General features: G+C 35.3%; 1 protein-coding gene and 1 pseudogene across 4 annotated transcripts; both read left to right on the top strand.

The window, feature by feature from the left end:
- Positions 1–6,865: 6,865 nt before the first annotated feature.
- Positions 6,866–11,103, top strand: LOC107783019 (uncharacterized; annotated as a pseudogene).
- Positions 11,104–12,025: 922 nt separating this feature from the next.
- On the top strand, positions 12,026–15,215 carry LOC107783015 (myb family transcription factor PHL6-like). 4 transcript variants are annotated; one of them, XM_016603975.2, is made up of 9 exons: positions 12,063–12,151; positions 12,507–12,555; positions 12,666–12,923; positions 13,434–13,650; positions 13,732–13,808; positions 13,912–13,951; positions 14,235–14,295; positions 14,453–14,522; positions 14,646–15,215. In XM_016603975.2, the coding sequence occupies exons 2-9, from the start codon at positions 12,532–12,534 to the stop codon at positions 14,748–14,750; spliced, it is 852 nt and encodes a 283-aa protein (XP_016459461.1). In that variant the 5' UTR covers positions 12,063–12,151; positions 12,507–12,531; the 3' UTR covers positions 14,751–15,215. The 4 variants fall into 4 exon arrangements, with proteins under 4 accessions (XP_016459457.1, XP_016459458.1, XP_016459461.1 ...); XM_016603971.2 differs by having other exon boundaries at positions 12,026–12,151; positions 12,492–12,923; XM_016603972.2 differs by having other exon boundaries at positions 12,027–12,151; positions 12,507–12,923.
- The last annotated feature ends 8,402 nt before the right edge of the window (positions 15,216–23,617 follow it).

The raw sequence follows: 23,617 nt of genomic DNA, 5'->3' as shown, positions 1-23,617 counted from the left end.
TCATGTCCGATTGACCTCAAATTTTGCACACAAGTCATAAAATGACATAACGGAGGTATTCAAATTTTCAGAATCGTATTCCGACCCCGATATCAAATATTCAACCCCCCGATCAAACTTCCCAAAAATTCAACTTTTGGCATTTCAAGCCTAATTCCACTACGGACCTCCAAATAATTTTTCGGACACGCTCCTAAGTCCAAAATCACCATACGGAGCTATTGGAATCATCAAAATTTAAATCCGAGGCTATTTAAACATAGGTACATATCCGGTCTATTTTTCTAGCTCAAATTTTTTAATTATGAGACTAAGTGTCTCATTTCCCTCCGAATTCCTTCCGGATCCGAACCAACTACCCCGGTAAGTCATAAAATAATTATAAAACATAAATTGAGCAGTAAATGGGAGAACAGGGTTATAATACTCTAAACGACCGGTCGGGTCGTTACACCGGCTTAATCCCTTGGGCTTTTACTCAAACTTCAAAGCTCCAAATATCTCGAATTAGCTCCATAGCAACTACATCGCTCGGAATCACTCCTACAAGGCATAAAACACACAGTAAGTTCAAAACACTAGCAATTAAAGCTCAAACTCAGTTAAAGTGCAGTAAATTAGAGTGAAATAAGCGACTAAAACATGTAATTATATACTACCATCAACACCCCACACTTAAACCATTGTTCGTCCTCGAGAAATCAAACTATGCTTTATATAGACACGATCATTTTAAACAACTCTCATAACTCATCACACCAAGAATAATTAAAATAGATTAAGCATAATACGGTAACAGCCTAGCCTCAAGATTTGATTCAAAAGCACCACACATTATTTATAACCCGCTCACTTACTCTAACACATAGGTCAACGACATTACCTTTCCTTCATGAATCAAGTGCCCTCACAGAACAATAGAGAGTAGTTCCAAAAATAATAAAGTTTAAGAACAATTAGGAACTCAAGATAGAAAGAATTCACTCACTTTCAGAAGTAATATTCATGTGCTACACAAAACGTACCATAAGCTTGCCCGTAATGTATTACTCTACTAATTAAGCTCATTCAGTCAAGGATCAAGTAGGACTTTATTTGGTTGTAATGTAGGCTGCGGGATGGGTAGAATACATTACACCTCCCTAATGACTTTTAATACCTACATTTCATTGTTCAAAACCCCACACTTATGTCAAATCATAACTCCACCTTCACATCAATATACATTAACTCCCAACTTCTTTAAGTACAATTACATCAAGAGTTACCACTATCATTGAATATTTTACACAATCATACAATTAACTTTTTTTTCTTTTTCTTTTTCTTTTTCAATTCAAGTGGCTCTTACTTTTTTAATATAGTGCACATTTCTCCTTATTACATTTGTTCCACTCAAAAGCCAAACCAACACTCCACACTTTAACTTTTACAAAGTTCATAACAAATTCAAGTGCTCGTGGGAGGTAAAAAGGTTCGAATAGATGGTCAATTCAAACAAATGGGTAAGGCTTATAATGTGGTTGCCAAAGTAACAGGATTCCTAGCTCAAAAGGGGTTAACTAAAATACATATCAATTAGGTGGGTACAACATATAACTGGCTCAACAAAGAAACGCATATATCACTTCCAAGACTGAATAAAACTATTATTTCGCTTTGCAAACACACGGGGTAAGTTCTAGACATCAAACGCAATGCACAGAATACATGGAATCTCAGACACACATGGTACATAACTCACTCAGGATCGGACTCATTGAAACATTCTAGTCAAAGCAGTTAAGCAAAGTTAAGATCATACAATTTAAGGTACTTATACAAGAGTCAAAACTGAGCATAAGTGTCACAACTAAAACACTTACTATTCTCAAGGCATAATAAAGTCAAGAGATATTGCTTTCATTTAAAATCACAGCACAAGATCTCCTACTCCTAAAAAAATAAAACTAACTACACCTGGTTCAAACAAAACCCTTGATAAAGAACTGCGGCACAAAGAAAAACCAAGGGGGAATTATTATTCTACTTAAAGAAAATAATATTTTTTTTCTTCGAACTTAAAAATTTCAATCAAAAGAAATGAAAACACACACAAGAAACGAAAACAAACAGTTATTTATATATTTACATCCCCACACCATACTTTAAATTGTGGCATGTCCCCATGACACACAAATAAAAAACAAGAGGTAAAGAAAACTCCCCTGAACTTTTTTCGTTTTCGAGAACCTGTGAACTCCACCCCTAATTCTAAATGCATTTTTCGCTTTCGCTCCTCGGAACTCTTTATGGAGCCCATTAGGCCAAAGTCCTTTAAGGGTATTTGCAAGACCCGCTCTTTTCTTTCTTTCTTGTCCTCATTTTGAGCAGTGGATTGTTCTTTTACGATCATAGTCAGCTTGTTTCTACATTCATTTACAAGATCAATCCATGCATATTCTTGTAAATTCCCAAAAATAAAATCCACATGATCAAGGTTAGAATAAGAAATTAAAGAAGAAAGGTCATGTGAGTACTCCTCTGGTAAGTCTAAGACCATTTGTTCCTCATTTTTTTCTGCTAAAAATTACAATTATGGGTTGAACTCTTCATGTATTGCTTCATGATCAACCAAAGTTATGGTGAAGCAATGAGTATTTGTCATAAACATGAAACGTCATAAAATGAACCCAAAAGTTATGGTGAAGCAATGAGAATTTGTCACTTTTCTATAAGCCTATAAAAATTCAGGCCAATCGGAGTCCGTTAGAAACTTCTACAAAATTAACAAGTACTAATACTCATAAAAAAATGGATATAGTCGCAAACTCATGTTGCATGACCTTGAAATGCCATAAAATGAACTCGAAAGTCATGGCAAAGCAACGAGTATTGGTCAATAAGCCGTTTCCTATAAACCTACAAAATTTCAGGCCAATCAGAGTCCATCAAAAAACTTCTACAAAATAAGCATGTAGTAATGTCCACGCCATCTTTATAAATTCGGGCGACGGGCTCCGAATTGTCTAAAATTATGTGGGCACATCAGAAGCGACCTAATGAGAAATAGTAATTGCTTCGCCATTCTCGTTCCTCTTTTTTTGGCGTTTTAGGCCATAAAACAGGAATTCATGACGATTTCTAATTTTCGTGTGCCAATGTCTATGTCATCTTCATGAATTCGGGCGACGAGTTTCGAATCACCTAAAATTTTGTGGGCCCATCAGAATCGATCTAATGAATAATAGTCATTACTTCGCCGTAATCGTTCCTTGTTTTTGATGTTTTAGGGCAATAAAACAGGAATTCAGGACGATTTCTATTTTTTCGTGTGCTAATGTCCATGCCATCTTCATGAATTCGGGTGACGAGTTCCGAATCACCTTAAAATTTTATGGGACCATCAGAAATGACATTCCTTGTTTATGGCATTTTAGGGCCATAAAATAGGAATTAAAGACAATTTTTATTTTTTCGTGTGCTAATGTCAACGCCATCGTCATGAATTCGGGCGACGAATAGCCTAAAATTTTGTGGGCTCATCAAAAGTGACCTAATGAACAACAATCATCGCTTCTTCATGACCGTTCCTCATTTTTTGGCGTTTTAAGGCCATAAAATAAGAATTCAGAATGATTTTTATTTTTTTGTATGCTAATGTCTACGCCATCTTCATATATTCGGGCGACGGGCTCTGGCTCGCCTAAAATTTGTGGGTACATCAGAAGCGACCAAATGAACAATAGTCATCGCTTCGCTATGACTGTTCCTCTTTTTTGGCGTTTTAGGGCTATTAAACAAGAATTCAAAACGATTTTCAATTTTTCGTGTGCTAATGTCCGCGCCATCTTCGTGAAATCGGGCAACGAGATCCGATTCGCTAAAATTTATGTTGATCCATCAGAAGTGACCTAATTAACAATACTTATTGCTTCGCTATGACCGTTCCACGTCTTTTGGCATTTTGGGCCAAAATCAAGAATTCAGGACAATTTCTGATTTTTTTATTTGCTAATGTCCATGCCATCTTCATAAATTCAAGCGACAGACTGCGAATCGCCTAAAATTTTGTAAAGAAAATTACGCGACACAACAAATATATATACTGCATTTATCTCTCGTAGCTATACTTTCGGAAAATTTTCATTCTTAGTTGTATTTAAATTTTATAGCAAACCCACAAAACAAGAGATCAATGCTTCTGAACTGAAACTAGAGAGTAGCTCAGTTGGTTAGAGCACTTGCTTCGTAAGCGGGGGTCTTGAGTTCGACTTACAAAAAAAGCATTTTATTTTTGTATTTATGTATTTCACCTTGGTTTTATTCGTTGCGCGAATGAATACAGTCGATACAAGTTATATCCTTTGTACATATCCTTGTAGCGCGAACGAATACATTTGATACAGGTTGTAATTGTATACCGTTGATACAAGTTGTATTTGTTGCGCTGAATACAATTGATACAAGCCGGTAACAATTGAACAATAGCTATGAATAGTAATTAGATAATTTATAATTACGTATGGTCATTAGACTCAAAACTGTAGTGCTTTATAAAAAGGGGAAAAAATATAAATATCCATCCTCTTACTATAGCTTACTTTAGTTGGCCCTAACAAAATTTAGCCATAAATGTTTTAAGCCTGAGGGTAAAAAAAACAGAAAGAGAAAAAAATCTCTCAACAGGCAGTTACGATAATCATGGACTCTGGGATTTCCTCATGGATATACAAACGTTTCTTATGCATATCTATGACGAATCAACAAAAAAGATTCCCCGAATGAACACAATGCATAATACTGATATAATAAATTTATAAACCAGTATTTAATCAATGTGTAATGTATATGCATTGGTTTATACACATATTATATAGTGATTATATACTGATTACACATTTATAATACAGTGTATAAATAATTTCTTTTCTATGTATTTACTTTTTTTTCGAAATATACATATTATAGAGTGAGTATATATTAATTATACAATAAAAGGCAGTCAAGGAAGAGCCCATAAACCAACATATCCTCCATTCCCACTTGGATTTTAGGGTATTTTGGATGAAAATTTTGACCATAATTTTAATTTTGATAGAAAAAATGAGAAATTAGAAGGATTAAGTTTAAATTAACAAGAATATCAAACAAAATAACTGCGTAGATATGACATTGCAAAGCTCTTCAAAAATATTTCCTATTATGATGTTAAATGAAGAGGGAGAATGAATTTTTTTAATTTATTTATTTGGGTAACTGAAAAACAGAAGAAAAAGAATGAAAAGAGAACTTTTTAATTTGGGTATATGAAATCCCTACAATTACGCCTAATTTGTTAGCTGGCTTAACCGGCTACAATTGTTTAAAATGGGTGATAAAAAGAAAATAGGTTTATTTTAAGTTTATAAATAAAATGGGTCTGATTCAGTTAATTGTTCTTATCAAAAAGAAAATTTTACCTCCTATACCAAAGATACACACCCTATTTATTATAAACCAAAATTATTTTAAAATATTATTTTCTATAGCTACTTTTTATATTTTATAGCAAAATAAATATTTATGATATATACTACAATTGAGGCATGGAATAAGGCATGAAAAACGTTATTTATGTTTTTCTTCTCTCTTTCTTTCAATTAACACACGATTCTCTCTTATAATTTTTCTTCTTTCTCTCTCTTTCTTCTCTCTCACTCTTCGAGCAAAATAGGCTGAATTATAGATACACGAAAGAGAAACAAATCATGAAAGAAAGTCTAAAAATCTCAAAATCAGAAACACGAAAGTAAACCTATAATAAATAAAAAAGGAAGCAGAGATACCTTGTGCGACGGATAGATTGAAGAGAAAGAGGGATTCTTAGCGCAGTAAGTAAGAGAGAAAAGAGGAAGAAGCGGTCGAATTGAAAACGTTGTAAATTGTAATGGAAGTGGTAGTGAAGCGATACAAGGAGTTTTGGCCGGAAAACGCCATCCCGGACGAACTTTCTTCTCTTATTTGCTATTTAGTTACATACAATGATACAAATACATTGTATTCTGCACAAATTCACTCAAACACGTTGTATTTTTTGTATAAATATATATATTTTTGCCTGTGTTTATGTATTTCGAATGTCTGTATTTTTTTAATACAACTGAATATACCTATATTCATGCATACTGCATATACAGTATGCATGAATAGAGGATATAAACATTGAAATACATTGAATACAAACATTAAAATAGAACAGAATATAAACAATGAATATATTTAATTTTAAAATACAGTGAAATACAGTAAAATGCACTGAATACAAATAGAAATACAGTGAATACAACCAATGAAATATATTGAATACAACAGTAATAACATGTATTAGGAATAACTAAAATATTATTAATACAAATATATTTGAATACACTGAATACAAAATAGCGAATACAATAAATACAAACATTAAATCTAATGAATGCAAAAGTAAAAAAAAAAATATTGAAACACACTAAATACAAAAGTTATATACAACTGAAAAATTATTCTACTTAATTGGGTTGATAACGAGGCATGTTAGAATTGATTTTGTTGAGTTATATTAGGAGTGTATCACGCTAATTGATATTATTTCCGTTATTAGACAGCTGGACATACCTATTTTCAAGGTGATTGTCGGTACTGTATTCATGAATACATGGCGCGAATACATGCGCGTACAGTTGGCGTTTTTTTATGCTGTATTCATAAATACATGGCGCGAATACATATGAATACATGCGCGTACAGCTGGACTGACCTGATTTAGGCATTTTTTGGTGCTTTATTCATGAATAGAGCAGCACGAATACAGCGAATACACTGCGGTAACAACCGAAAATTATAGCTACAAGGAAGTAATTATGCATAGCAACTAAACAATAACGGTACCGGCTCCGCTCTCACAGACCCGTACCCATTTCTATATCTAAAAACCCTTTGGTTTAAATAAAATTAGCGGTTTTTCGCTCCCTCTTCCTCCCAGTTTTTCATCGTGTAGCCATGGTTAGTTTGAATTCAACTACTTCATCAATCTTATCTATTTTACAATTTGCTTTACACATATTATATACTGTTGCTTTTAATGATCGATTTGTTTTTGTGATGTGAAAATTTGCAAATAAAAATAACAGCCACAGGGAGATTATATAGAGTTACACAGGAAGAGATTTGGCCGTCGCCCTGATCACGAGGAGCGTAAACGTAAGAGGGAGGCTCGTGAAGTTCACAAACGCTCCAAAATTGCCCAAAAGGTCCCTCGTTTTTTATCCTTATTATAATTCAAACTCCCCTTTTGTATGAAAGTTTTGCTTAAATTTTTTTTTTTTTTTGTGTCAAAAACAAGCGTTGGGTATTAAGGGTAAGATGCTTGCTAAGAAGCGGTATGCTGAAAAAGCCCAAATGAAGAAAACGTAAGTTCTTCTAATTGTGTAATTACCATTTTAGGCATGAAATTGTGATTGTGTTAAAAATTAAAAAAAGAAAGACTTTGATTTTTATTGTGATTGTGAGTATCATTTTTTTTAAACTAAGAACCGCATAGTTGAAGGTGAATGAAATGCTCAAACTAGAGTAGAATGAACATAGGATTTTAGAGAGCCGACCCCGTCTAGTTTGGGCTTGAGATTTAGTTATTGTTGTATCCACATGTTTGTCTGATATACTAAAATTGATCGTTCGGATATGATAGTGAACAATTTTTTTGAACTAATTTGCGCACATTTTTGAACTTACATGATGAGTATTTATATAATTGACCCAACTTGTTTGGGACTGAGATGTAGTTAAATTAACTATTCAGTAATTTTCTATTTGAATAATCAGAATTAGTTTCATAGCCCAAATGAAACAGGCAGCATTGTCAATCTAAAGGAGGCCATAAGCGTAGTAAACTCCTCTCGTTGTGAAGAGAGTGAGTTTATAGAGCCCACGAGCCGGCCAATCCACTGTAGTGGAATCTTGTGAGCTAGCGGACGGTCCCGCGCGGTTTGCATTAGATGGGCCCGCTTTCATCATCCTTACCCAGATCTCTTCTATTCTGTGATCTGGGATGATTAGATGAGGTTTCCATGTGTGTGTCTTTGGGATCATCTCCTCCTGTGGGATCATATCCAGTTTTTCACTGCGAGTGGTAATCTAAAGTAAAGGTAAACGAGGGTGACAGATCGATAAGGGCGCTCCTGCTTATCGGTTATACCCTCCGACCCCTGTTTTAGCAGCTAGCGAAAAGGCTTCGTTCTATTGTTCCCCGTGAGTGGTCTAAATCAGCTGCGGTGGTTAACGTTTGGAACAAATGAGCCTAAGGGAACGAAGTTGTGATCCTTTAATAATATATGAATAAGAGATATTCGAAATAATAAAAGATGGCGTAGTTCCTCTTTTGTGATATTTGTGTGGTTTTGATTTTGGGTAATGGGAATAATTAATGCTCCTACGGTTGGTTATTATCATATTATGAGTGCTCTTTGGGTGGTTTGGGTAGAGAAAATATTGGGATATACTGAAAGGTTCTGTATCTTTGGTTTAGTGTTTGCTTTTGAGTTGGAAATAGAACCAACTCTGCTTTACAACCACCAGCTTACATAGTGTTCATTTGGATCAATGAATCAGGATCTCACATCTGAAGCTGGAGATGCTGATTCAATTTTAGAGGGTGAGTTTTATGAGTTCTCTGATTTTCCATAGTGTCTCCTTTTCTTCTAGCTATATTGCGGCTGCTGTTCTATGTTATGGTGCCAGAAGATGGCGGTAGTACTCTTGGTGAGGAAGGGAGAGGGAGAGGTTGAATCATTTATGAATTGTTTCCAATTTAAGTCTATTAAAATGTCAAACATAATTTTAGCAGATTGAAATAAACGTGGACTTTGTCTGCGTTGAACTCAGAGAGAGGGAGGAAGGTAGGGAGGGAGGTGAATCGTTTAACTAACTGTTTCCACTTCAAGGTTACTAAAATGGCAAACCTAGTTTCTCTAACATTTAGCAGTTGTATTGAAATAATTGTATGACTTTTGCCTTCTAATAAGGTTAACTTCAATATCACTGATTCTGTTTTTTTGGGGGGTAAATTGTTAATCAGTGAATAGTATGCCCTGTATAGATTTAGGTCATATTAAAAGATAATAAGAAGAGATAGTTTCTGCCTCTTACACCGAAGTAACATCTCCATATTTTCTGACTACTGTTGCCGTATTCTGTGGATGATTCTATTTATGATGCGCTAATTTTCTAAAATCAGTTATAGACTACTTGGTGATCATGTGATCCTTGTGGGCGGGACACATGATTTGATGATTTTCCGGGCGCTGAAGCCTCTGCCAGTTTATAAATGAAAAAAAGGCGTGGTAACTTTGTAGCAGAGTCTCTGAAATTCTATCAATTAACCTCTTTTCTTTCTTTGAATAGATTGGCTATGCATGAAGAGTCATCAACCCGTCGCAAGGTTGATGATGATGTGCATGATGGTGCTGTCCCTGCATATCTGATTGACCGTCATACAACCGCAAGAGCTAAGGTATGTTGAGTGTTGTCTTTTTACTCAATTGGTGCTAAAATGAACATAGACTGTTTATACTGGTTTTAAATGTTAAACATTCTGTGTAGATTCTTAGCAACACAATAAAGCAAAACCGGAAAGAGAAAGCTGGAAAATGGGAGGTGCCTCTGCCTAAGGTAAAGTTGGAATAGTGGTCTTATTCTCATCTTTACGGTACTCATTCAATACTATCTCTGTATGGTTATACCCTTGTCCAGTGTGTTCATATTTTTCCCTGATTGTGTTCCTGTGCAATTTTAAGGGTTCGTCAATTCTGAAATACTGACATCTCTCTGTCTCTCTTTGTTTGACTGGTCACAAATAGAGATACTTCATACTTCAGTTTGTGTTCTTAACACTGCACTTGTGAATCTTTTTGTCTCAGATAGAATTCGTTTAGCTAGAGCAATGATTCTTATTTGTTTTCTTAGATAAGTATACTGTGCTTTTGAAAATAGATGCTGCACAAAGAGTTACCATTTCCAATAACCATATGAGCAGCACTTTAATTCCTAATATGGGTAAATGTGCTTTTATCTTTTTGTTTACTTGAATTGCTTTCTAATAAGATACTTTACCTTACAGGTTAGGCCTGTGGCTGAGGATGAGATGTTCAGACTTCAGAGTGATAAGATCTGGAAAAAGGAAGAGTGAGTATTCTACAATCATCTAATTTCGTTTTCTGTGGTTAGCCTGTATTTACAGGTTCTTAGCCATGTCCAGGTTCTTAATTTCAGCAACTCACACTTATCCTTTGTTGTATTATTTGTTGTCTTTGGGATTGGTAAGAGTGACTTTTTTACCATTTTGATATGTGCTCGTCTTTGCAGCCAAGCAGTGGAAGGGAATGGTTACAAAAGCCATCTTTGTCGGAGCAGGGTTTACCAGGAAACCTCCAAAGTATGAGCGGTTCATCCGCCCGTCTGGATTACGGTTCACTAAAGCCCATGTGACACCCCCTGAACTTAAATGCACATTCAACCTTGAGATTATCGGGGTGAAGAAGAATCCTAATGGTCCAATGTATACTTCACTAGGTGTTATGACCAAGGGAACCATCATTGAGGTAATCTTCCCTTTTCAACACTGCACCAAAGTTTATCTAGTTTAGCTTGCATCGCTAATGGTCTTGCTATAAAATCCAGGTTAATGTCAGTGAACTTGGTCTTGTCACTCCTGCTGGGAAAGTTGTATGGGGTAAGATATGCGTTACTATGATGTTACACTTCTGGGACTTTTTGTCCTTCAAATTCTGATGATTCTTCCTATTGGATGCTTGAATGCCAGGGAAATATGCTCAAGTGACGAATAATCCTGAAAATGATGGTTGTATCAATGCAGTTCTCCTCGTGTAGTACCTTCTAACAGAGAAGAAGTTGCACAATTTTTGTTGAATCGAGTGCATTTCGACTATATAGAAGCTTAGGAGACCCTTCTTTTGGTAATTGTATTATCAGAATGGAGCAATTCCATTGGCTGAAAAGGAACTTTATTGTAGCTCCAGTGGAACTTGTATCATCAGCATCACCTTGTTTTTCTCATTGTTATAATCAACTCCCTCTTTGTATCCTCATAAGTTCAATTGTCTTTTTCCTGATACATGCATCAACATCTATCTAGCATGAAGTATGGAAAACAAATGCTACTTTGTCATCTTAAGGGATTAGTTTGCACGCATAATATTCTTAAGACTATTTGGTTTCTTAACATACTCTCTAGACATCATTTTATAGGAATTATAACATTATGAATTAATCATTTGATTATTATGTGTAATTGGATATTTAGCTTACAACAACAACATACCCATACCCAGTGTAATCCTACAAGTGGGATCTGGGGAGGGTAGTGTGTACGCAGACCTTACCCCTACCTGGAGAGGTAGAAAGATTGTTTCCGATAGACCCAAATTGGATATTTAGCTTATGGTATTAATATGTTTGCATAGAGAAACTCATCTTTAGTTTTCTTTATACTTTTTAGTTGACTTGATGTTTTATTTTAATTATAATATACATTAATATTTATATTCTCATACCCCACTTGTGAGATTTCACTGGGTTGTTGTTGTTGTAGTAATATTTATATTAATTACAATATATAGTAATATATGTAGTGTTGCAGTTGAAACAATATATGGATCTAGAGCAAATTTAATAAGTCTTTCTCCATTTGACTTACCAGTGAGACGTGAGTAATAAGTGCATGCAGCCATGCAGGTTCGAATATTGTAGATTAGGTTCATGTCATGATATTGGATAATTGACTGAGCAAAATAAAGAGGTAAAGGAAAAACAATGAAAGAAGCAAAACAAAATTCTTGTGCTACATATACAAATGTTAAAGGGCCCACAACAACACACTTTTTGAACATACTGTTGTCATTGTGATGGCATTCCTTATAAAAATTAAGCATACCTCAAATGCCACCCATACCATGCTTCCCATTTTCTGCATTCTTAAATAGAAACACAACCTTGAAATTTGTTTCTTTAAGTTTGTTGCACTTAATTTACAGAAATCTCCTTCTCTATTTCCAACTTTCTTGTCTGGTGAATTTGGACAAGTTTTGGTCTCTATAGTTTCTTACAAGTTAGTTTGAGAGCGAGGGCAATGATGGTAAACGCTACATTTTGTCCATTTTGCATTATACTTTCTGTGAAAGTATTCTTTTGTGCTAACTGTCATCACTGATATTGCTAAATTAATTCTTATAGTCCTCACTGCATAAGATTTGGAATGATAGTAATCCAACTATAGCAGCAAATTAGACAAGTTGATTCTTTGGCTCTTTGTTTTTGTCATTTGTTTGGTCTTTTTCACATATGGTATCTTAACATCTGAAAGTGAACAATTAATCAGCATCTTTTGATTTCAGAAGAGTACTTCAAATTCTCAAATAAGTTTACTTTGTAGTTAAATTACCTGTTTCTCTGTTTCAAATGGTTTTCTATCACAGCCAAGTTTCTTGCAGTTGATCAAAGGAGTCTCGGGTGGTGATGATTCTCTCTATGGAATTCTATGTAAACATCTAGAATCAAGAACCTCTAAATTTTCTGCATCTGAAAGCTCCAGAACTTTTGGACAATTATGTGAAAACTCTGATGATCATAAAATGCCTATGTTTTCACAGGAGTTGGAGATGTATGATACAGCCAGTACATCAAATAAACCTTTGAATAAATATGATTTGGCTGATGAAAATTTTAAATCAAGAGATACCTTGCATTCACTGGTGCAATCTTCTTTTAGTTGTAGACACAAACCTGAATCTTTGGCAAAAGATTTGCTTCATCATAAGCATCGCATGTGGCAGCAGAACAAGTCAGCCCTGACGGGTGCCAAAACTTTGCGCGATCCTTATCTAAGTATGGCGGCGAGAGGCAGTCAAGTAAGCCTATATCGACATATTTGATATTTGCTTTGCATGAAATCTTTACATTTCCCTTAACCTTAATATTTCATTAAGAAAATCTAGAAAAAAATTGTAAATTTTTATTGCTTCAAGATACGGAACATGTACTAGCTAGGTAATTAAATGGGACATAATTGTACAAGATGGAAGGGGAGCCTTGACGTAACTGGTAAAGTTGTTGCCATGTGATCAGGAGGTCACGAGTTCGAGCCGTGGAAACATTCTCTTGCAGAAATGCAGGGTAAGGCTGTATACAATAGACCCTTGTGGTCCGGCCCTTCCCCAGACCCCGCGCACAAGAGGAGCTTAGTGCATCGGGCTGCCGTTATAGTTGTACAAGATCTATCTAGTTATAAAGATAGATTAAGACAATCCCAAGTCCCCAGGACTTCTTACATGTAATGGTCTGAGGTTAATAACACTGCTTATCTCTTGTACAATAAAGTTATCATGAAATCTTTATGGTTGTCCTTCTTGTTATCACAGGTGGGGAAGGATTCATTCAAGTCGCGAATTATTAAACCATGTTGTGTATGCCAACTAGAGAAGAAGCCTCAATCTCCTCCTAATGAAAGTGTCTGTATTTCTTCGAGTAATGTTACTCCAGAAAGAGCAGAGACAACAAAAAAGAGGCGGATCACGTGGACTCAGGATCTCCACGAGCAATTTTGTGAATGTGTTAATCGACTTGGAGGAGCCAAAAGTAAGTAAAAATACTGAAAGTAGTAATTCAAGTCAACATGATGTCTATGATCTAAACAGCTGTTTCTTCGACTGGGTGCAGAGGCAACACCAAAGGCAATCCTTAAGCTGATGAACTGTTACGAATTGAGCATTTCAAATATTAAAAGTCACTTGCAGGTATAAAACATTATGTACATTTCAAGATTATTGATGATGATATTGACTCCTGCTTCTCAGAAATCTAAAGTATTCCTTTTGTTATTCTTTTTTTTGTCTTCAGAAATATCGTGTTACCTGTGATGTAACGATATCCCCCAAAGGTAACCTTCAGATTTAAATACTTGGAAGTTAAACCCATCATGTAAAGATCAGCTGTGTGATCCTTATAGACAAGAAAACTATAGATCACTAATTGGAAATAAAAGATAGATGCAATCATGTAACGAACTGAGAACAACTTTTTTTTTTTGTTGGTGTGTGTGTGTCAAAAAATGCATGAATATGGAATCAATCATTTCACCGCGCAAAATAATCATATATATAGTACCTTGAATTCATCGGTGTGCTAATAGAAAAATGGGATTTTCTTTACATTGCGTGCAGATGCAGTTTTAACTGAAGGATCACCTCATAGAAGTTCATTTCCAGCGCATGGTCCAGAAACGTAAGTTCGCTAAAAAGGAAGGAACAGAGATATGTTTTCATTCTCTCTGGTGTTACACCTCAATAAGATCAGTCAGCTAAGTAGGATTAATCAAGTTAGAATTTCTTGTCTATTCTTCAGTGTTTCTGACATTCTTTCCTTTTGCACATATTGGTAGGTATCCGCAAATATTGGAGGCTCTGAAACTGCAAATAAGCGTCCAGCAGAGCCTATATGAACAACTTGAGGTTTGAATAGATTTACTCTGCTATTTCAAATGATCAGAGAAACATGTGTTTACATTGGTTATATTCTTTCCGTTTTGGATTCAGAGAGACTTGTTCATATCGGTTATATCTGTTCCTTCATAGATTCAGAGAAGCTTACAATTGCGGATTGAAGAACAAGCAAAGCAACTCAGGGCAATGTTTGATCGCCAAGCAGAAACTAACAAACATTTCCAACATAGCGCTTAAATTGTCCGTCGCCTATGTTTAGAAGAAGAACAACTTATGATTGACAATAAGCAACTTCATCTTAGGATTCCCCAAAACTGTGTCTGGTGTTTATATGGATTTTTCTCTGCCTATGAATGAGTATAAGGCTGCTGCAATTATGTCTATAAAGAACTATTGGATTTGTCTTTTCGAACATCTATAAGGGGAAAAAAGTTTTTGAAAGTAAACTTGTGATTTTAACTTGGGAAAGGAAGAGATGAGAGGAGACAATTAGTTGTCTTGATGGTTGAAATCCAATGCAAACTACCAGTGGCAGCAGATCCAACATTTTAAGGTAATAGGTGCTCACTATTAATTAGTGCTAGCAAATGTAGACGGATTGAATACATTTTAGACAACACAGATAAAATTTTCGTACCACTCATATTTAATACGGATAAAACATAAATTGAATGACGAAAAATATGAATATCCATATTTTCTTGAATATTATCATTATTGTGGGGATTCTAAACCATAATATAGGCTGTCAAATTTGGTGGTGGTAAATTGAATATATTTTTTTTTGTGCCACGATGAACCAAATTAATTGAAGAAAGAAAAAACGGCAAAGTTAAGAACAAAAGGGAAAGTCATGTAAAAGGGAGACGGAAAAAAAAGTTAAAGAATGCACTATGATAAGAATCGAACTTCGGATTACGCAAAGCGCATACTTAGATTCCATTAACCAGTAGCACCCACCAGTCTGTTTGAGTAATGGGTGCTCACCAAAATATATATCATTTCATGCGAAATTGTCAATAAAATTATATGTTGGATACCATGGGCAATGGATGGTTGAGCACCACAATTCTGTGTGTGGATCCCCCCTGCAAACTACTTATATTGTACTTGTTAGCATATATCATTGAAGTGAGTTACGTTATTTACTAGTGCATTACTATTTAATACAAGCTAATTATCTCCTAACTAAAACTTCATTATGTACTATTCTATAAGATTTTGTATGACGAATTATCATATAGTTGATAGGCTCCAAACATGGGACACATGCATGTATATGCTCGATTCTCGAACCTCAAAGGCCAAAGCCATAGCTGAGGTGGACTGAACAACCTTTAGCCGACAGTCCTTGGTCTAGAGTGAATGAGAGGTGTTGTCTTAGAAGTTTGAGTAGTTATTATGCCCTAAAATATTTAAGATAAGATAACGTTAAAGAAAGAATCATCGAGTCGTCGTTAGTCAAGGTGGACCAGGAAGCAGCAAGGCTCATAGTCGAAGAGTCGACGAGAGCCGTGGTCGAGATGTCAATAATGGTCGAGGTCGAGCACCGTTGATGAAGTTGTAATGGCTAGTTTTCGAAATAAGATATTAAAGAAAATATTCTAGTGAATATTCTATGCATTTGTACTATTAGGGTTTAGCAGTAATATGTCTCTAATAAATAGAAAAAAAGACAATGATACGAGGCATGTGATATTCATTTGTAAGAACACACTTTGACAAAAAGATTTTCTCTCTCTTACTAAGATACAACTATCACCTTTTCACTAAGATTCTTGTCGATATTATTCCATACTTTTCAATCAGATTCGAGAATAATTCGAACATTCAAGGATTTGTCTGTCACTCGTCATTGTCAAGAGGAACAACCATCTAGTTCATCATTTATTGGGTGAATCATTTCTCATATTTACTTAAGTGCAATTTATTATTATTCATTGCTATTAAATGCTACAATATTGCTCATGCTTTTTGGAATACTTATTGCATACTGCCATGCTGTCGCCCCCCGTTTTTCTCGCGAAAAGCAAGCGGGCTTCGACGTTGTGACAACTCTTTTTTAGGATGGGAAATAGAATGCTAAAGGAGAAGAGTTGTCACCTAACGATTTTTAAGGTGCGTTAGGGTAACTATTATGCAAATGACTCTGTTTTACTAATCAACGTAACCAAAGATCAGGTAAGGGCTAAAGTTACATCAAAGAGAAGGTGTTAGACACTCCTCGAGGTCCATAACTGTGGGTCCCGGCCGAACTTAAGATTATGTGGATTACGATTAAGCTAGGTGATCAATTAAACAAAGGGGATTCAGAAGTCAAAGAACTTTATTACAACATCATATCTTAGTGCGAGTATAGGGATACAACTATTTTGGATCTAATAGCAACATATAAAGAGGAGGGGGTACTAAGTTTTTTAGCCTAAAGGATCACTCCGTGCAACATAAATAATACTTCGTAACTCCCTCAAGATGGAGTGTTACTCGCATTATTCAGCGGGCACAGACTATCATCTCCTCCTATCCTATTACTATGTTAAAGTTGTTGCCTAAAGTGCACTAATTCACTTATAAATCGTACCTTATGCGTGCACTACCCGTCCCATACCTATTGTCCAAGAGGGAATTGGACCTTTATTTAGGGTGGTTCTAGACTTAAACTTAGGCTGCTCAAAATGATAAAACTAGGCGACATACAAAACACATTGGACTTCAAATATGGCAATAAAGGGGGGATCAAGTTTGCCTCCACACTTAAGCAGTAAATGCACGCAAACACATATGCCAATCAGGAATTTGCAGAATCCTATAGACATGTTTTCTAGGCAATCAAAGTATGCAAGTAATTTCGGATGCAGGATATAGCTTATAGACAGAATCATGCGGGTATCATAAGTTAATTGTTGAGAGTTTTAAGTTACCAATCCTATATGTGTGATGCCTAAGTAGATCTACGCAATTGGGTACAACAGAATATTCTAGGGAAAGAGTCCCAGAATTATTTGTACGACGTGCATGAAGCAGTGTTTGAATGGTCTAGCATTAACCAATTATAACGAGTAATTATTTCCTATAGGCAGGATCTCTAATGCATAATACTTCAGAGCTCGTTTTATTTATACTTAATCCTATAAACAAGATTTATAATGATCAATGTGGTACAATATCAAATGAAGTGGTCAAAATTCTAATAGGCATGATTTCTAGTGAATAACTGAAGTGAATTGCAGGAAAATTCATTTGTTCCTATAGGCAGGTTTCTAATGCGGTTGAAGGCAGTCATGCAAATTGAAAGAGTGCTCAATTCCTATATGCATGCTGTCTATAAACACGTAGCAGTAGACATAGCATTTGAACTCATGTTTAATAGTAAACAAGTAATGTGTGTGTGTGCGCGCGCTCCCCCGAATGTCATGATCTCTACGGTGATCATGTAATCGAACAACACATATAGAAAACATATTACCAAGTCCTATAGGCATGTTATCTACCCATTTTGCATGTTAGTATTAGAATCTACCTCATTCTCTTTTTCTAACACCCCAATCGTTTATACAAAGATTATTATTACAGACCCAAATTAATAATAAAGTAATAATATTACATGGCAATAGACAGGCCTATAACAGGCCCAAATAGAATAACTAATTGAGAGAGTGACTAGGACCAAGCCCTAGTGTGTCAGAGTTCACAAGGGCCTCAATTGGACCCCGAGCAGTGCTCACACTAGGGAGGTCGACAATAGATAGATAGACTTGGCTTTCAGACGACTAAGAATGAGAATTCAGAATAACATGAGTAGCAAATAAGGAGACTGGATGGTGATAGAGGGACATAAATTAAGTACTACACCAAGTTAAGCATACAGAGCAATTAAGGAGGCCAGTAGGTTTAAGAAGACAACAAAGCACCTCATAGATAGTCTCATATTAAAAAAAAATTGGGGAAGCAATAGGTTTGCAAGATATACATAGATTATCATTCAACCAATTGAAACCTAAGAGGTTCGGATTAAGCTAAGCATGCATCTTAGGGTCATACTAATCAATATTTAGACATTGTGATAAACATTGGAAGAGGCAAAATATCAAATGAACAAAAACAGACTGGAAAACATATTAGCATGGAAGCAAGATCATAGTTGAGGCAAAATGGAATATTTTTCTTAAAATCCTAAGTGATACTAGGGATCAGGATAGCAAGGAAAACATGTTTAGAGTAAACTGCAAAGTAGTGTTCCATATAGTTATGGCTAGTGCACAAAGAACAGTCAATCAAACACAAGACTCAGCACTAAATGATTCATTCAAAGTAAAAAAGAGGTTTCCATAGAGTTGTAATAGTATCCAAAGCAAGGTATGAAGAAATTCTATAACTAACAACATATAGTCACAACAGTCAGATTCAAATCAAAATAGGCATGCATTGAAACTCAAAACTAAAACATATTCAGATGCTAGAGGTACAGAACTGATTCCACAAGAAAACAAAGAACCAACATAGAAATACAAACCATAGTGAAGAAACTATCTCATGCATTCAACTATCATAGGATGACGAAAGAGTATTGAGGATTATCATAACAGTGCAATATCAGGGATTCACAACTAAATCATACTCATATAGTGCAAATACATATAGGCACGTAGAAAGAAAGAAAGAAAATTAGCATTGCAAGGGTTAAAAGCACTAACCAGCAGCAAAATTATACGAGCAAAAGAATAGTAAAGAGCTAAATAGCAAGAACCCCAGATCTCCGATGCTTCAGAGTTCACAAGAGCCTAGAGAAGGGCTCCGAGTAGTGTTTGCACCGGAGGAGCTCGTTTAATGGCCTTGGTTTTCAGTCGGCCCAGAATTCAACAGTTTCACAAAATATTTGAGTGTATCAGAGTGAATGAGTAAGTGAAAAGGGAGAATAATGAGAATAGTGGTAGTGATTAGGTGATTCCCCCCTGGTCTTCCTATGGGGTTTTAGAGGAGGGGTTTATATAGTATCATATTTAACACATAAAATAGGGAAACACGGTAAATTAAATACAGAATAAGGAAAGTATGGCATGCCAGAATCAATTAGAGTCAATTTAGGGCAAATAATACATAGAATAGGAAGTTCAGTAAATTAAACGGAGAATAAGGAAACATAACATGCAAAAAACACTTAAAATAAGGGAATACAATAGATTGAACAGAGAATAAGGAAAATATCGGTCAAACACGACAAATGGAAGAGTATCAATCGAAAATTAGTAAAGGAAAAAAAAAGTTTCAAACCCTAGTTGGGACTGACGACTTGAATCAAACCAATAATGCAAGAATCGTTCAATATAACATGTATATAGATGAAAGATCATCCAGATCTTCACAGAATCAAAGTAAATCGGTCCGTTCTTGAAAAGTAGTTCTTGCCAAAAATAGGGCAAGAACTAAGTAACACAATAAACACGCGTATAATGATAGAGTATCACAAAATAGGTAAGTAGATCATGGATTGATTCCATGTTTGAGTCGGAATCGGAGAGGATTAAGGGTTACGACGGCTAGGGTTTAATCAGAGAAGAAGAGAGATGAGAGAGGCAGAAATAACAGGGTCGGCGTCTCAGGGGAAATGAGGTTAGAGTTTCTGGGTTGGGGTTAATTAAAAGGGGTTGGTCTATTAGGGGCCGTTGATCATGTGAGATCAACGGCCAAGATGAGATAATGGAGTTGGGCGGGTTGTTTAAACGGGTATGGGTAGTGGGTTGCTGGGTATTTTAAAAGAGGTATTTTGGGTTTGGGCTTAGGGTTATTGGGCTAAGGTTTGGGTAGATTGGGCTAAGGTCTAGGTAGTATTGGGTCCGAAAAATAGGTAAGAAATCGGGCTATTTATTAAATATCCCAAAATTTATTAAAATAATTTATGGAAAATACTTAATAAATGAATGCAAATATTATTTATGCACTGAAATGCTTAAAATAATAACTTTGTATTATAAAAATATAAATTTGCTATTTTGACATAAATAATATAGAATAAAGAGCCTTTATGTATGAATATAGGTCATTATTGCAAAATTAGATAAATAGCTTAAAAATATAAATATAATTATATGAAATAAATTAAATATTTAAAATATAAATTATATGTGAAAAAGTAATAATTTTAGGTAACTAAGTCATCACAAATAATTTAAAGGGATAATTACTAAATATTTATATAATTTAAATGCAAGAGAATTAATTTAAAGCTCTAAACAATTATGAAAAATTATAGAAAATGCTTGTATAGGTTTGTAAACTAAATATTGATGCAAATATGCTATTTTGAAAGTGTATATATATTTCAGAAAATATGAGGGCAAAATTGGGTATCAACAATCACTATTCAACCAGATCTATCTAACGTTTATCATGTAGCACCCCGAAAAGTTTTGAAGTACTTAAGCGCTATTAAGAAATTGACGTGTGCTAATTATATTATTTTGTATGCATACGAGGAGTCTTAATATGATGGATATCAATTGAATATGATAATAAATGTACGGGGCATATTATAAGTGATGTGGGGTCTAAGCAGAGGCCTAAGTCTAAGCCAAGTTAGAAAATTACATGATAGACTAAATTTCCAAATGGGTAAGCACAAGACTAAATTTTGGACGATCATATCTACATATATATAAGGAGTTATGTGATGACCGACCTATCAAATGAAATAACTTCGAGTCTAGTTTCTAACACTTCAAATCGTTCGTCATTTGGACACTCCTACAAGAAATTATGACCAAATTACCAAAAGCTAGCAGAATGTGACACTACCGCACCGCCCCATGTGGCGCACCTGTGGGGATTTCCAGAACAATTCAAAATTCGTTTCTAGGCACATTTTTCACTATCGCGCCGCACGGTGCCCCATGCGGTGCAGTTGTGCAAATTTCGGGTTTTTTTACAACCCGACCCCATTTTAATAAATAGCCTTTGGGGCTTTATTTGGGACGATTTTCTGGTGAGTCTAGAGAGAGGTGAGAACATTTTAGAGAGAGAAGGAGAAAATCTAACTTCCCAATCATCCAATCTTGCACCAATCTTCAAGAATCAAGGAAGTCAGTCACTAGATTATCCTTCATCCGGGTAAGTCCTACTTCTAAGTTTTCATACAAGAGGTTGTGAGTTCAAATATATTGTGGGGTTGGAAATAGACCATGCACGTAACACATATTTGTAGTATGTAGGGTTCATGGACCATTTTGGGTAGTTTCTTGTTGAAATTGGTTAAGGGATGAAAGGATCTCCATTGTAGAGCCTTGTGGTCTATTTCGCATGTTAGGTGCTTGACAAAATTCCTAAGAGAGTTACATCACGGAAATCCTTCTAATTATTAACTGATTTTCACTATCTTCCTATAGATTGTTATTGCTAGAAGTGTTGGGGCATTGTAGTAACTTAAGGAAAGCGTAGACAAGGTATGTTGGCTAAACTTTCTCTCTTAGAATCGAATTTCATAATGTTCCCGTAAGTTTCAATGTATGGGTTGCGTATTAAAATGTTATGGCTTTGAGTCGTGTTTAAATGAAAGCTAGTATGCTAAATTGTGTGAGAAAAATTTGATATGTTTAAGGCTTTAAATTGCTCATATGTGTACCTAAAGTCTTAATTGAAAATGAAATAAGTGAATTGGGGATATAAAGTGTGGCTAACGTGCCAAGAATTTAAGTTATGATTGTGTCTAGTAGTGCAAATGAATTGAGAGGATGCGATAAAGAATATGAAATGAGCCTCGACTCAATTGTTTAAAAATGATTTGGAAAATAGAATTGCATAAAAGCTTTTGCACTCAATTCATGTCCATAAGTGGTTGCTTTAACTAATGTTTTACTTTATAAATATATCTAGCGTGATTCGAGTTCTTACATAATCAGGTGTTGAAATTATATATTTTCACTTCTAGGAAAGAGTATTGTAAGAATAAATGGTTTATTGTTTGTTTATGATTTTGATGTGTGTTTCTATTGTTAGTCGGTATGCCCCATTTTTTTGGGAAGAAACCTTTTCTATTTAAAGTTTCCATTACTAATAAATTCGAGGTATATGATTGCTGAAATATTCTATATGTTGATATTTGATGGTGATCTTTGAAACTGAAATAGGTGAAAGTGTGGAATATGAAATACATGCACCGTGACAGGAATAAAGAATCTTGTAAATGGCCAAATGAGCCAAGAAAATATTATTGTTGTGAGTGACTGGAAATACTAATGAGAATTTATACAATGTGAAAGATGTTGAGGTGTGTACAATTGTATTTATGCTACCTTTGTGTGCAAATCAAATAAAAAAATGTTTTTGTTTTGGAGCATTATTAGCAAAACCGAGGAAAGGTGGGTCATAAGGCCCACACCTGAAACTACATGTGCCAGTGTAGGGGTTGATTGTGGTTATTCCCCTTATGTGTGATAAAATTGAAATATTGGTAAAATTGTGATTATTCTCCTCAATTAGGATGAAACTGGTAATACTTATGAATTGAAAAAGTCAACCCACACGGCATATGTAGGAAGGCGGCCTAGCTGATCGGATGAAGATCGGACGCCATGTTGCGCACATGGTGGTACTACTCTTGGTAACAACTTTCTTTCGCATCACATGTCAAACTACATTGTTCGTGGGGAGATGACCTAGCCGATCGGGCGTGATCGGACAACGTGTTAACAAAGACGATGGTATATTAGTGTTAATAATCTCCCAATCCAAAATTTGTATATGAAGTTCGTATTTTGAAAATTATTATGTTTTAACTGGACGTTTGGATATTGTTGATTGTGACTTGTTGTTTCTATGTGTTGCCTTTTCTTATATGGGCATTCTATTTTGAAATAGGACTTTTAGCTATATATACTAGTGTTATTCGACGGTACTAACGTTCTTTTTGCCGTGGGTGCTGCATCTTTAATGAATGCAGGTGGTTCTACAGCAAGCGGCATTGATCAATGATAGCTGTACACTCTCTTCAGCTAACTTGGTTAGCCCCACTTCATTTCGGGGTCATGTATCTTTTATTTCTCATGTACTTTATGGTTGAGGTATAGCCGGGGCCTTGTTGCCGGCTTTTCCATATTTCTCTTCTGTTGTAC

Source organism: Nicotiana tabacum, chromosome 12 (genome assembly GCF_000715075.1).
Source record: "Nicotiana tabacum cultivar K326 chromosome 12, ASM71507v2, whole genome shotgun sequence".
Lineage (NCBI taxonomy): Eukaryota > Viridiplantae > Streptophyta > Magnoliopsida > Solanales > Solanaceae > Nicotiana > Nicotiana tabacum.
The sequence above is the reverse complement of the archived record's forward strand: the minus strand, read 5'-3'. Positions and strand labels throughout refer to the sequence as shown.

What these genes read in the sequence shown, in the direction of transcription:
- LOC107783015 (XM_016603971.2), top strand. An exon ending in TCGACTTGGAGGAGCCAAAA is followed by an intron (nt 13,651 to 13,731) that starts GTAAGTAAAAAT and finishes GACTGGGTGCAG; the next exon opens with AGGCAACACCAAAGGCAATC. An exon ending in ATATTAAAAGTCACTTGCAG is followed by an intron (nt 13,809 to 13,911) that starts GTATAAAACATT and finishes TTTTGTCTTCAG; the next exon opens with AAATATCGTGTTACCTGTGA.